Source organism: Pelmatolapia mariae, linkage group LG2, assembly GCF_036321145.2.
Source record: "Pelmatolapia mariae isolate MD_Pm_ZW linkage group LG2, Pm_UMD_F_2, whole genome shotgun sequence".
NCBI lineage: Eukaryota > Metazoa > Chordata > Actinopteri > Cichliformes > Cichlidae > Pelmatolapia > Pelmatolapia mariae.
This window is the reverse complement of record NC_086228.1, coordinates 26,989,374-27,004,923: the sequence shown is the minus strand read 5'-3', so window position 1 is coordinate 27,004,923 and position 15,550 is coordinate 26,989,374. Positions and strand designations below refer to the sequence as shown.

At 39.9% G+C, this 15,550-nt stretch overlaps 1 protein-coding gene across 1 annotated transcript in view; it reads right to left on the bottom strand.

Annotated features, from left to right (window-relative positions):
- LOC134634228 (protein diaphanous homolog 1) overlaps nucleotides 1-13,836 on the bottom strand; it is a 28,093-nt gene extending 14,257 nt beyond the window's left edge. Inside the window, exons 1-9 of the mRNA XM_063483305.1 lie at nucleotides 13,755-13,836; nucleotides 4,786-4,923; nucleotides 4,588-4,682; nucleotides 4,104-4,205; nucleotides 3,482-3,721; nucleotides 2,947-3,076; nucleotides 2,600-2,724; nucleotides 2,252-2,416; nucleotides 1,638-1,770 (exon numbers count right to left, since the gene is read on the bottom strand). Coding sequence (XP_063339375.1) covers nucleotides 1,638-1,770; nucleotides 2,252-2,416; nucleotides 2,600-2,724; nucleotides 2,947-3,076; nucleotides 3,482-3,721; nucleotides 4,104-4,205; nucleotides 4,588-4,682; nucleotides 4,786-4,923; nucleotides 13,755-13,836 — 1,210 coding nt within the window. The remainder of the gene's footprint in view (nucleotides 1-1,637; nucleotides 1,771-2,251; nucleotides 2,417-2,599; nucleotides 2,725-2,946; nucleotides 3,077-3,481; nucleotides 3,722-4,103; nucleotides 4,206-4,587; nucleotides 4,683-4,785; nucleotides 4,924-13,754) is intronic.
- Between the last annotated feature and the right edge of the window lie 1,714 nt (nucleotides 13,837-15,550).

Below are 15,550 nucleotides of genomic sequence, written 5' to 3'. Positions count from 1 at the left end.
GCCAATTATAAAAACGACAACATGTAATGATTTCCAAAGAATCTCAAAATGATTTATACACAGTAACAAGCATTACATGCTTAGAATATGTGCAAACTGAGACTCCAGTAAGTCTCTGACTCACATGGGAATGGCAAGGCCACAAACTGCAAACACACACTGACCTTCCAGGGTTTAACTAACAACTGGTATTATATGTTTACAGAGACAGAAAGTCAAAGGAACATTCAGAGAATTCATGAGATAGTAAGGGTATGCAAGTAGATTCGTGAGAGACAAAAAAAAGGGAACCAGGAACATGTCAGCGTGTGAAAGCACAGCTGCTGAAAACAGCCATTGTATAGCAGCCAGTATGAGGGTTATAAACAAATACAGAACAAAGACCAGGTGGGTGTGTGTGCCAAATTTGTGTGTGGTTAAATTCAAATAGGGGGTGTAGAGCGACTCCAGGCTACAGGACAGTCAAATATGCCACCTGTATGAAAATGATCACTGTCCACTAAATGTGTGCACAGAGATACTAATCTTTGAAGCACTATTATGTTCCATGTGTGCATGTCTCGAGAGGCTGAACATGAAACTTTACTTTCTATTATATATCTTCCATACTTTAAACACGAAAGAATTTTCTAAATGGAGTCTTGGTGGCTTGAACTGCCCTTTAAATGAACTGCATACAAAAGGGGAGCTAAAGGGGAAAACCTGGCAGTGGTAAAATAAAAGCAAGAAGAGGAGAAGAGAAAAGAAGCCAGCTGGAACATGCACTACTAGAATAAAGCCCAGAAAGACTTTTTGTAAGAGTTTGAAAAGCAGACACACACACACACACACACACATATTTTGGCCAGCATAATGTTTCTTCAACACATGGGCAAAGCAAAACAAAAACATTCACAACAAAATGACACAGTAATTTGTAACACACACACACACACACACACACACACACACACTTGAGAGCACCAAGGCTATAGCACATTTCTACAGTGAAAAAGCAGGGGCTCTGCAGAACCAAAGTGGAGCCAGAGAGAGGAGGAATGCACTGAAAGTAGGTCACAGACTGAGAGAAGGGGGAAAAAGTCTCTGTGTATAAATATGCGTCTCCAAGGCAGGATTTGAGTGCTTACTGTGTAGACAGGGATGAGAGAGTCAGAATGCATGTGTTTGTTAAAAGGAACAATAATGCTACTAGCAATTTTTAAAGTGTAATAGCATTACCAGAAGAGTGGAAACATGTTTTTTTCCTGATAAGGAGAGTTGTGAGCTATTTCTGTTTTCTTTTGAGGGTGGAAAATTTCATGATTACTGGAGGAGTGAAAAGAGGTCAGGCACTTCCATGCTGTCCTAAGTTTATGTGGAGCATCATTGTTTCTTGCTTACTTTAAAACAGGTCATCAACATTAGATTAACTTTGGTCAATAAATGGGCTGGGCTGCTCTTTCACACTCACTCACACAACAACACACACACACACACACACACACACAACAACACACACACACACACAAATCCCACAGATGTGTGGACTCTGACTGCCCCCAACAGGAATCTGAGGGGAATGCAAAGGAAGAGACGTGGCAAGTGTCTCTCCAGTTCATTGTCATGCACATAAATATATAGGATGCAGCAAAGGTGACCTGCGTTGATGTCAAGGAGCTGGTTCTTCTTGAGTTTCTCTTCTTTTTCCTTTTCTGCTTTCTCTCTCGCCAGCTTGGCCCTCTTGATCTTCTCTTCAGCCTCCTTCCTTTTCTGATTCTCCTTCACTGCTTGCTGTTGGGGAAAGAAATAGAAAATATGACAAGGTCTAGCTACATAAATTCAACACAGAAATCGTTTAAGAATATCTTACATATATTGAAAGAGTGAAAGTGAATAAAGCAACCCATGTATGATGGATATGATGGATGAAGTTTTGTACACAAAACTTCAAAACCATTACTGGCCGTTATTCTTTGTAACTGGCAAAACAAGTTATCTAAGGTGGAGCCCTCCCAAGTGGTAAAATTACAGTTAATGTTTAAACAGATAATATAATGGAGTGACTCATTATTTTGTCAACACAGTCAGATGTACAGTCAATCCTTTTGATATTTGCCTTTGATGCATTACAATATTTGCAACTGAACTTGTGTTTAATTTTGTTCGTAATACATACATTCATTTTGTAGGTTGGTAAGAAAAGACTGAAAACCATAACAATCTTGTTTTTACTTACTTACTTACTTACTCGTTTAGACTTACACATACACACCTGGAACATGTTTTTGAAGTTGTTGAGATCCCCAAATAATTCCTCGACAGAGATCTTTTTCGGGTCAAAGACAAAATAGTCTCCCAGATCACTGTATTGCTTTTCCATATTCTTGTGCATCAGATCCAGTTTCTCATACTGTTCTTGGGCAAGACTCACAAAGCTGTAAATACATTGTGTTAAGGTACACAGGAGTGTCATTCAAACACAAGAAAACACACAAAAAGCACTGTCATCATGACATGACATTTCCATTGATTTCTTTTTTTAAAAAACAAAAAAACAAAACTCAGTGACTAAATGAGGTCAACTGAGCAATTCTATTTAATAGCTGAATAGAAAGGATATCGACATCTTCTCCGCAAACAGGTCCTTATCATTTTGTGGAGGAGGAAAGGTTTCCAGATCTTTCTCCAGGCTCTTGATCTGACGGCCCATCATTTCTAGGTTCTTCTGAACTGTCTCTGCAGAAACTGCCATGGACAAGGAAAATGTTGTCATTGCTAAGCACCCACAGATGAAGCTTGTCATATTGGTATTGACTTGAAGTGACTGATACAGTGAAGAAGAGAATTAAATAGATCTCGGGTATGATGTGCTATTTGCTGAAACAATATAAGCACACTTTATTTAAAGAAGATCTGTATTAAAAGATTAAAATAATATGTATAATATGGGTTACATGTCCCACGCACCTCTGCTGGCCTTTTCGACATGAATGAGCTCATCTGTAAAGCTCATGACATCAGGATACTGCTCCTGGCACACGTCAGCAAGGAAATGGAGCAGTGTCTGTTTCAGATCACCTGATTTGGTGTCACGAAGCTAATTAGAAGAAAGATTTATTTAAAAAAAGGACACAATGTCAACATAAGTGTGAGTAGTTTCCAATCCTGAATGTACAATTTGACTGGGCTTTCATTGCCCAGTTCCTATTATTAAAAAATGTGATAAAAGTACTACTATAAGTACAGTATAGTGTTTATACACTCAGTGTAGCAATATTTAAAGATGAAGAATTTACTATCTCAAGTCTTTATGCTAGTAATAGCGGTATATATCCTGTACCTGAAGCCAATATTAAAAAAAAAGGAAAAAAAAGAAGAAAAAAAAAAGCCAAACAAGACAAAAAAAAAAATGCCAGTATTTCTCCAGTTACATACAGGACTTTCAGTAGATTCATTCAGTTTTTATTGTGGGTGTGTGTCATATGATCCCCCTTCACTTCACCTTGCACAGGTATGATATGGAGAAGCCGAATGCTGCTCCATTGCGAGAGCCAGAATTCATATAATTCCCAACAAGGAGGATGATCTGCAGCAACCTGGCGAATTTATCACTTTTCCTAAGCTCTTCGCAAGCTGCTGTCACAGACACCACATCTGGCTTGATGTTGTTCAGCTGTTCCTCAAACTGCAGCTTGAACAAGATGGCCTGAAGCCGTGGCATCAACCGCTTCACACTGGACATCTGGAAAAACAAGAGAGGGGCATACGAGACCATTCCCTGTTTGTTGCTACAGTGAGTGTGTGAGAGTGTGTGTGTCTGCACGTGTCTGAGAGCACGCAGTTGTGGGTAAGTGCAGTGAGTTCATCCGTTACCAAAATCTACAGTTGAACAAAGCTCCTTTGTTTAACAGCATGAGGACATTCTGTGTGTCTAATTTACTGACAAACCATCTTAGAAAACGAACCATCTCAACACTTTCTACAACTCATACTGACACCACAACAAGTTTGTGGTTAGTCAGCTTCAAGTCAGCTGACAATTTAACAATAGCCATCTTATGAAAGAGAAGTGTCTATTTTTTTCCTGCGCTTTCATTTGCACATGTATATGCAAGTTTCCTTACCACTACTCCAAACTGTTCAGACTCAGCCAAGTCATCGTATTCATCCTTCATTTCTGCCAGGACACCCAGCTGGTCTGGTCCTGGCAGTTGCTTGATCAGGTTCTAAGTAACAATGAGAGAAATTTATACCAGAAGACGCTTACATGAAGAAACTTGAAAATGTTGGATTTTTATTTACTATGTCATAAGGATCTCAACATGACTTCAGGGTAACTGAAAGTTTTATAAAGTTAAATAAAAATGTCATTTTGCTGAAAATCAACAAAACAGGCACTCTGAAATAAAAGTGTAGATGAAGCACACACCATCATCCAGTTCATTTTTTCACTTATCAGTCTACAGACAGTCAAACACATTAAACCTATAAATCTAGTATGAGAGGTAACACATAGGAATAAAGGAAAGAGAAAATCCTTTTTATCAAATAACTATATTTTATTTCATAATACAAATGAACAGATGCATAACAACACTCAGTCAATACCTGAACCATGGACTCTGTGAGGACCTTCTCATTAACCTGCAGGATGGCATTCTTGATCTCCTCATAAGGGATACGGAACGATCCCAGGAAAATAGCTTTATGAGAAAACACAAGAAGCATGACTTACTTAATTATGCCCCATTTTTATGCATAAAAAGCATGGTCATGAATATAGTGGTATCAGGATAGTGGACTTACAGAGATTCTGTGAAGACTTTGAGTCAAGAACCTTCAGCTCTTTCACCTTCTTCTTCTGCACCTGTTTCTTTTCATCCCCACCATCCTGCTCCTTTTTAGCTGTAGAGGTGGACAGAGACGAGGAAAACTTTATATTCACTTACGGAAAGCAAAAAGAGGAGCCTTTGTAACAAAATTAACTTCTTGTTATCTTTCATAATTTTAAATGACTTGTACACTTAAACATAAATAACACTGCGGGGGAAAAAAAGTAGCGAAATTAGTGGGATAAAAGACAGAAATAAGTGGATTAGATTGATGGACAGAGGGCACATGTGATGGCTATAAAAACTGACAGACTTGGCACAGCTTTTACTTTTTTCATTTTTCTCCAAACTGTATGGTGTCATGGAGGTGTCAGGAATATCACATCAGTGGTTTGGGGTACAACTGAACTAACACGAAATGGCTGTAGCACCAGGGGAAACATGTCCCTGGAGTGTGTGGGCCTTTTAAATATGGTCAGACAGTTGTTCGCTGTAAGGCATTTGAAGTTTGGATTCACCACGCTGCACATAGACACACCCACCTATTGCACACACTCACACTCAGCAGAGGCATTTTTCATTAACTTATTTTGACAAGGTCAGGATTGTGACTGTAAGGATGTGTCAGAGTGTGGGGGAGGATGTGAACTAGATTAGAATGAGGAGTGAATGATGAACACGGGTTTGACCACATAGCAGCCCACTGTACACATAGCCAGGCACATTAGGGTCAGCAGAGATCCGGATGTCACAACTGTTGTTTCCATCAATATCTAACCATTTGTACTTGATTTACTGCACGTCACGATCCAAGCTAAATACTTATATTTATAAGCTACTTGTATCTCATTATATTGTTTAAATGAATTTTCAGTTGTGGGTCAGAAAAAGAGTTGAAGTAAATTTGGGATAGATTTTTGATATTTTATCGAAAGACAAATCAAGAGCTGTGCATAGAGCAAGACCAATAAATTCACCTGACTCTATGTATCAATCATCTATAGTTATGGTCTTATAAATGTGCTATCATCAGAGTTTTTCCATCAATGTTGCTTTAAATTTGGTATGCACATTGCAGAACCATCAGCTACATATACCAGATGATACATTGCAAAACTTGCTGGTTTGCAGGGACTCACATTTTATTTTGCCAACTAGTCCATAAAATACATGGTTTTCCCTTCTGCTGCATGCTGGTCTATAACCTGAGTTTATCTTTTCCAACTAAAATCACAATTTGAGACTTATCAGCCCGTCTATAGCAGCATCCTTGCCTCATCTTTGTAAAGCTGAGATTCAAAATCTCCACACATATACAAAAAGAAGCTACTGCAAAAAGTCAACAATGGTGCTGGCAAAAACCTTTCATCATCAGCAGACTACCTCCTTCAACTGCCTAAAGATGAACTGATGCAGTGACATCAAAAGTTATGGTTTTAATGTCACAGAGAAGGCAAGTAGAAGGGCAAAAACAGAAATAGAAATGTGGATACGGACCGACCCTTATGTGTGCTTAATTATCAGTGTTAGTAAACTCTATTTTCAGTTCCATTCAGTTACCTACCCCTACTGTATATGCAGTCTAATTTCTTAATATCCTCAGTGATTCAACCATAGCATACTAGAGTGTTTACCTTCAAGTGCAGTTTATTAGAAAAGCAAAAGATGATTTTGGTCAAACAGCGGCACTGTAACCTATTCTCCACATAGACAACGGCGACAACAACAACAGCTTCACAGTTCTTTCCTTCATCTGTCCACTCATCCATATGTCCAGTCAAACAGTGCTTTGTCTCGATGTGAGACACCTATCAGGCAAGCAGGCTGTTAATGAGCCAGGCTCCTAATGAGCTCCTCATCTCTCAGTTTAGCCATTCATTCAGGACGCATAGATATACACAGAACAGTCACAGTTCAGTTGACTGCAGCCTAAAAAAGGCTCATTGTTTCTTTCAGTATTAGCTTCAGCTTTATAAAACTCCCTACTGATGGTCAACCACCATTTGTATCTTAGGTTTCGACTTTGTATGTTTGTTTATGTGTGTTTTCATATAGTTTGCATTATATCAGTATATTCAATTTTGTGTATCACTGCCACCAGCAGTACTACTGCATGTTCAGCGTTTCATTACTAGTCTCTGCTGAGGCCAGGAAACCAAAGCAGGAAGCCAGGAATCACAAACACACACAGGATAGGAAAATCCATCAGGACATCTGAGCGGAAATGACTGTCTTGCACAAACACAAAGAGCAAGTCACAGCTGAAATGTTATAAAGAAAGGAAGTTGCAAGCTTATACAAATAAACATCATCAGAGAGACACAAACAAGGAAACTGACAGTGACAGAAAATAATTCACGTATTCAAGATATGCCATCCAGATATGAAAGAAATTAAGATAATGCTTAAATCCCAACACCAAATCCCTGAGGTCCTTGCACATGCAAATACTGATATGGTGACCTGTACAATAGACACTCAAATATATATATACTACAAAGATGATTAATGTGGATAGTAATCTAAACAGCTCAGTTTGGAAAAAGACAAGTGATCTGGTAGCAGCATCATGTCACAAGGTCAGTGTGTGTGTGTGTGTGTCTGTCTGTCTGTCTTTGGGAGCAGCAGAGACCCAGTGAGGGAGCATGTGTCTTTGTGCATGTGGAAATCTACAGTGCTTCAGTGCCAGCTGCGCTCTAGCCAATAGAATCAGTCCTGGCTATGTTGACATCATAGCTGATTCATAAAATGGGGTCTGGTGTTCACATTGTAAAATGGCTGCTCTGTGGTTTCCACAGACACAGCCCACTCTTTTCATTTATGAGCAGATGGCACCTCTAGTGGTTGCTATGGAGCATTGCATCGTGCTACTCTTAGTCATTGTGGGGGAGGAAAGGAGATGACTGGGGCAGAACACACATGTGTGACTAGGCACACAAACATACACAAGCCACATGTACGCAGTTGTGGAATGCTGACATCTTAACATCCACATGTTTTATTGTACAGCTGCCTTTTTGTTAAAACCATGATACACAGAAGGACTCTTTTCTGGAAACAAAACACTACCACCAATTGTGCGCACACACACACACACACACACACGCTTTTTTCTCATCATCTGTCAGTGCCAAGCAGCTGTTGGGGAGACAAGGGGGGGAGAGTTCCAGGAAAAGCTGTGGTGTGTGTGCATGCGCGTGCACAAACACACATGTGCAATGAAAAGACATTCTTCCATTTCTGACTTCTGTTTCTAATTAAGTGGGAAGGGGGGGGAGCAGAAAGGTGGGGGATGAGAGGAACTAAAGAAAGAGTACTGAGGATCATGAGAATCCAAGTCATGCTGCGGTCTTTGTCAATATGTAACTAAGTGTCTGTGTATGTGTCTGTCTGACCGGAGCTACACAAAGGGGAGTCTGTTATCAGTCAGCAGACCTGAGTATCTACTTCACCACCCCTTCCTATTCCCTTCTACTTCATCCCTCACTCCTTAAAAGGAGAAAATGTGTAGTGGAGATGGTGTCGAGTAGCCAGAGTAGGATAGGGAGAAAAAAAAAAAAGCAAAAAAGATGAAATGAAGGAAAAAGATCAAGCTTAGTAGGAATAGAGAGAATCAAAGAAAGGAAAAAGAACCAAGTACACTTTGATCCCTTTAGCTTCAACTCAAAGAATAACTTTAGCCCACTCTCAGAAAGCATAGCCTCTTCTCTTTACTATCGCCTTTTCAGTCTTTTCATGTGGTCTATTCATCCTATCATCACCACTCCCTGTTTGTGGAGTGCTGGCGTTTATTTTTAACCCACTAAAAGCTTTCAGATGATGTGCTCCATTGTATATTTGTGGCATCAAGACTATTTTTCATAGTCCCTCTGGTGGTGAGATAGAAAAAATTAACTTTATATAGCTTCAAACTAACTTTTTTTTTTCCATTTAGCATTCCAGGGCTGCTGGAGATCAAATAAAGTGGAACAGAAGAGAGGGAGTATAGTTTCAACATCAACATCTGAGCGGTTTTGCTGGAAAAAGTTGCTGAATGTGCTCCAGAGAAAGAACTAAAAACAGATATTCTGCCAACCTCTAACATCAACAAAGACTGAATGTATTACAGGCAAACATAATGAGAACATTATGTTTTTAGCTTAAGAAGTTTACTTACATAACACTAAACTAGTCAAAAAAAATGAGACAAAAAAGAAAAACATGAGGAGGGAGCATAAAGTTCTTTGTCTAAAGTAAACAAAGCCAAAACTATGGCAGACAAATGGACAGCTGTAGCCATGGTCCCTTTAAACTTTAAATGTCCCACATTCTGTCACTTTCTACATAAGAGTGTGTGTTACAATGTAAGAGTGTTTGACAGAAGAAGAAAAAGGGGGTTTCCACGGTAACCTTGGATCTGAAAGAGCCCCTTCATCCTGTTTTTCACTGTGAAAGGAAATGAGGAGAAAAGATTCCTGACTCTGTGTGTGTGTGTGTGTGTGTGTGTGTGTGTGTGTGTGTGTGTGTGTGCACAATTGTGTGAAAAGGACCAGATGGCAGGGTGGGGCACTGAGGAGGGGGGAGCAAGGCAGGATGTGGGCAGGGCCAGAATGGAGAGGGAGGGCATGTGGGAGGGGCTAAGACTGTGCTCCCTTGCGCTCCCCTGGTGCATGAATGCTGCAACTACAACTGAGATTTTTGAAATAATTCCTATCATTCTATATTTGCTTTAGAAACACTATAAAACACTCTGTTTTTATGACTAAAATATTTATAAAAATCCCCAAATTATCCATTTAATGTTTGGTCATTAGAAATGACCCACTGGCTCAAACTTTACAAACATTGTAAACAAAAACAGACAACTCGCATGGCCTCAATTTTATTATTCCGTTTCACTACACAAACTCTTTCCTCTTACTTCCTGCTAGCTGAATAACACTGTATATTTAAGTTCAAACAATAATTTTCTCATTTATTGCTTTTAACTAGTTGCTTTTAACTAATGATAATAATTTAATAACACCTTTAACTTTTTAAACATTTATGACATCAATTTTAAAACAAGGGGTCTTTGTCAGAATAACAGCAGGAAAACAGTTTTTTTTGTTTTTTTAAATTCTCCACAAATTCTAAACATTTTCTGTTTTTAAACTGAACAAGAGGGACAAAATGACATTTTCATATACCTCAATATGTTTTAAACTAGAATAACTTGGTGAGTTCACAGCTGGAGCAGTTAATTTTCAATACCTGCCTCATAAGCAGGAAGCAACATAATCGTATCTGTATTTTCTTATTTTAATTCTTGCATTAATTAAAGGTACTTTTTTTAATCACAATGTAGAGTATGGAGGCTAAAAGTCTGATTCCTTCAGTGAGGCCAGCATTTATTCATGGAGTCACAGTGCCCTCCATTGGTGTACTTAGTGAACTGCAGCTTGATGACAAAAGCACACCTCTGCATCCAGCTGGCTACACTTGTTTATTACCTTCACACTCTGTCCAAGTTGTGTATTTGTGCATGTTAATGAATGTGTTTGTGGACAAAGAAGGAGGAAATGCTGAAAGAAAGAACATACTGCTTTGTTTTATGTGTATCCGACGATGGAAGGCGTACAAAACACGTGTCTGTGAGTGTGGTCATTGGATCTGTATGTGTGGGTTTGCGTGGTAATGCTGTTCTCTTAGGGCCAATCTGACCTCTCTGTGCTCTTCTGGCCATGAAGGTCTTTGGTGATGACGCACACATGGCACGTAATGAGACACACTCTTTCTCTCTCTCTCTCACACACTCACACACACACACACACAGTACGCTGCCTGCATTGCTGATAAGGTGCACTACATTCGACACACCGACACAGCACTACCTTGAACTCGAATTCACACTTGCTGAAACCACACAAAGAGCCAATAAATCCCCATAGCAAATAACAGAGGACACAGACAGAGCTCCCCCCCACCCAACAAACACACACTCACGCACAGAGAGAGGTGAGCTGCTATGGTGTGCTTATTAAATCAGTCCTATATCAGCCAGTCTCCTTGGGACATCAGAAGAGATTTACTACTGCAATTACACCAGCTAATTACAAGGAGGAGAGATAGAGGGAGTGTAGGGGAGCTACAGAGTGTAAAGGGGAGAAGAAAATCAAATCAGAAAAGAGCGAGAGCAAATAAAGGTGTGAAAACTGAGACGATGAGAGAGCAAATGAAGGAGAGAGAGCGAGAAGGAAAGAAGTTTAAAAGACAAAGATGATGACGATGCGACCTTGAGCCGCCCATCACACCTGAGCCTCAAATGTTGTACAAAGACACAACTGGAGAACACAAAAGCTTCATTGTTTAAAGTCACAAACCACCTGTGTGTGTCTGACTAACTGTGTAACTCACTGGGTATGCAAGTAGTTTTTTGTGTTACTCTGGCAGCCTGTGTGGTGCTTTGGTGTTTGTTATTCACAGTGTGAATGTCCTTGATGCTACACTGGCCTTCACAGCACAGTGCTCCCTCTACGGAGAGCAAAGTGAATTACATCATTAAGCAGGCTCGCTTCTATGCTGGGTATCAATCAACTCTCAACCTTGTTCCTAGTGTTGTGGATGGCATGCAGTGACATTTGCAGTCACTGTTCATATCCATGTGTATTGGGCTGACAGGCGAGATTAGTGACTCTAGAGATAGCTATCTGTGGAGGTCGGACAGCATCTCATTCTCTATATAGTCGAGGAGTAGAAATTAAGAAGAGCTAATAATTTAATACTACATCATTTCCAGTACAGAAATAATTTACACCCAAATCTAAGCTGTTCTGAACAAGGGATTCAGAGGCTCTTGCTCGTGGATACTGAAGCTTAGACAGAAGTCTTGGAGCTTAATGTTACTCTCTGTACAGTGCCAGTGGCCTTCCTAATGTACTGGCATTTCTGCCCATCTAGACCGCTACTATCATATATGCATGGCCATGCAGTGCGAGTCTCATTTATATGAGCATAGCGGTAGAAATGGAAACTTAAAAATTGGGTTTCTATCTCAATTAAAAAGTTAGATGAACTCTAACACACATGCACCCCATGAGGCGTATTCTGCCCCGGGCAAAAAGGATTAGGTACTGCACTCCTGTCAGAACTCAAATATTCATTATTACCTTATGGAAAGATAGCAGACAGAGAGCGAGTGGGAGCAAGAAGGAGCAAGAAAAAGGGAGGAAAAAAAAAGGAGCATGAGTACGTGATAGAGAGGCACTTCATGAATACAAGCGGTTCAGACTTATGCAAAGCAAAACAGATGAAAGGAGGACAGAGAAAAATGGAGGTCTACACGGTGTCATGCCATGGAGGACAGTTAAAAGCGCATAACTGTGCTGGTGCACACACTCATCCTGTTAATCCCCAAGTTCTGTCCTCTCGTCTCCAACCATCCATCCCTTTACTCATCTTTATCTCTGCTTCAGTGATGAGGACAAAGGAAAGCACTCAATCACTGGCCCACCCTTCCTCCCTTGTCGCCTTCTCTTGGTCTCTGCAGGCAAGGCCTAGAGGCCTGATTAGTAATTGTGACTAGACCACATGGTGGAAAGACTAGTACACACATGCACATAGGAGCATGTACACACAAATATGTATATAAAAGGCACACAAATGTGGCAAAGAGGAGGACGAGGGCCAGTTCTGCTAGATCTAATTATCCCTCGAGCAAGGCACAATGAGGGGGCTGAAAAGGAGTAAGGAATTTTGCCTTTTCTAATGTCAGCCACCGCTTGCAGGACATATGCACACACGCACACACACACGCACACACACACACACACACACACACACACACACACACACACACACACACTTACACTTGAGTGTCTGTCTCGAGGCAAAAAAAAAATTGGGTTATATTTTGGTGTCTGCCACTATTTTCTTTTTCCCAGCCAACATATTAACATGATCAAGCCGAGGAAACAATGACAGGGGAGAGGCAAGGAGAGGAAAAAAAGAAAATGAAAAGTGGAAAAGATGTGAAGAGCAGTACTTGAGGAGAGATAAAGGAGATGAGTAACAAAGTCAAGCAATTGCGAAAGGAAACAGTACTGTGGGGGAAGAGAGTGAAGAAAAACATGAGATGGAAGAATGGGGAGAAAGAAAGCGATATTGTCAATGGAATACGAATAAAGATCCCAGTTCGAGAAAGACTGTCACAATTCTCATGATTAACACAGTGGAAAAATAGTCATCTCCATATGCATGATTGAGAAAATAACCAGACCCCTTTTTAGCACATCAATCTACATTGAATAAAAATAAAATAAAAATCTTTTTTGTCTTATTTATAGTAAACTTGGAACTTAAATCTCACATTCATGTACAAAGCATTCAAACCTTCAGTATTTTAGCCTCAACAAAAACTTCTCAGAGATGCTTCCCAATAAATCTGCAAAAATAAGAAGCAACTGTGTAATAATATTTTCAGGTCCCTCCATAAATATTATGGACTTAGGTCAAGGGTTTGGGGTTTGAATGGCAAACTGAAGTACAGTCAGAGACTTCTCAAGAAGCTACTCCTTATTCATCTTGGATGTTTGCTTTGGGCCAGTATCACAGGTTACGGTGAAATGTAATTTCAATCTTAGCTGATAAATTAAAGGCCTCTTTGTATTCGCCTGAATTAATCCTTCAGTTCTGATTATTTTCCATGCCACTAACAAGCAACCAAACAGTATATAAATGTCACCACAATTCTTCATTGGAGGAATACTATAAGCCAGATGATGAGCACTGCCCGATTTCAGAGAGGTCATTTTTCTTTGTTTTATTTACATAAGATAACCTTTTTCACAGCATATGGACTTGCTAACTTTAAGCTTTTTAGTAACAAGTGGTTTTCACCTAGCCACTTTAGTTCTGAATGATCCAGCACTGTAGATATGGAAGTCCTTTTGGCAGGTTTTCCACTCTATGTAAGAGACTTCTTACATAGAGAGACTGCCACATTCTTGGTCAGCTCCTTGTTACTCACTTTGTCGGGAAGGCCAAGTCTGTGAAGACTCCTAGACATCCCAAACTGTTTATTATGGTTTGCCCCTCACCCAGACATGTTACTGAATTGTGCGCGCACACACACACACACACACACACACACACACACACACACACACACACACACACAAACACAAACACACACAAACACAAACACACACACACAAGTACACATTTAAACTCGCGTCTTACAAGTTTAGTTTGCCATACATGAAGTCTAAACATCTCAAACAGAGACCCAAGTAACATGGTGCCCTTGAATACTATTCTAACTGCTGCAGAAGAGGGTCTGAATTCTTTTCCTTCAGTTTCTGATTTTTAAATCATCTGCAACATGTTTTTATTTTTCTATTAAGGATTACTGAGTGTAGAGTGATGTCCATTAAAGGAGCTGCATAAAATCCAATGCAAATTATTTGTAAAGAACAAAGTGTGCAAAAGGTGAAGGGGTCTGAATATTTTCTGAATACACAACCCAAACAGCAGTGACCTGGAATTTAGTGCATTTTATTCAATCCTTTTAAATAACGGTAAATATATTGCAGTTCATACTGTGAAGAACGCAGTGAACACTTATTAGCATTTGTGTATGTGAACCTTTTTCTTTGTTGCGCACACTTTAGGAAAACTACTGCAGGTGTTTGAAATACATCAAAACACTGGATCAGAGTCAAACTAAGTAGCTGGAGGGGGATGACAACTATGATCTGGCAACCTCCACTTCTGCGTGGGAACCTAGGGAAAAGTCTATCTCACCAAAGATCCACTGGAGTGCTGCAGGGTTTTTAGTTTGTGAAATCCATTTTAACCCCTCCCCAAAAGAGAGGAAAAAATCCCCAACCCCCCAAAATAAACAAAACAAGAGAAATAGATATTTAAACAGAGAGATAGACATGCAAATCCTCTCCTAGAACATCTGTCTGCTGGCCTCTCACAGGAATTGGCTGTAGCTGAGGCTGGTGAAATGCAAGACACACATGCATGCACACAACGACACAAACAAAAAACAAATTTCACAGAAGTACACACCTAATCCCTCTATGTGCTTAGTGAGCCATCAGGGGACGTGTTGCCAATCAGACAGCTATGTGAGGCTGGGTGAATGAAAACAATCAAGAAATAACACACAATATGGCTCAGAGAGTGTTTATGAGTATTTATGTGCACGAGTGTTTGCTGGACTGAATTCACAGATTCATACACATAACCAGAGACCGGACTCTCTACTCGGCCAACACATTCCTAGAGGGACTGCATGTGGAGAAATCTTCTAGATTTTCTGTAACTAAAAAATGACTGACGGCAAGGATGACATATTCAGGAAAAGAATCAATCTTAACACTGGTAATGCATCTTTTGAATCTGAATCAAAGCTTCTCTAAAGTGAATGTATGTAAAGATCATCTTCTGCACCGGGGAGCTTCAACCTCCAGGGTCACCTGGAGGTGATTTGTTTTATTATTTAGAGCTCTAGAGTTCACAGGCTCTACAATGGCAATAGTAAGGGCAATGTTGTGCTTTAAAAATAGTACCCAAGGAGAGGAAGTCAGCAGACTTCTCTGCAAATTATTTAAAAAAAAAAAAAAAAAGAAAAGAAAGAAAGAAAAGAAAATGTAGTGCTTTTTCCTTCTACCTGTTGTTTATACAGTGGACTTGTGACCTAGCATGTGTGTTTATGTCTAGCAAGCTATCGCTCTCTCTCCATCTTGTCTCTTCTCACGGCTCAGTGAGTG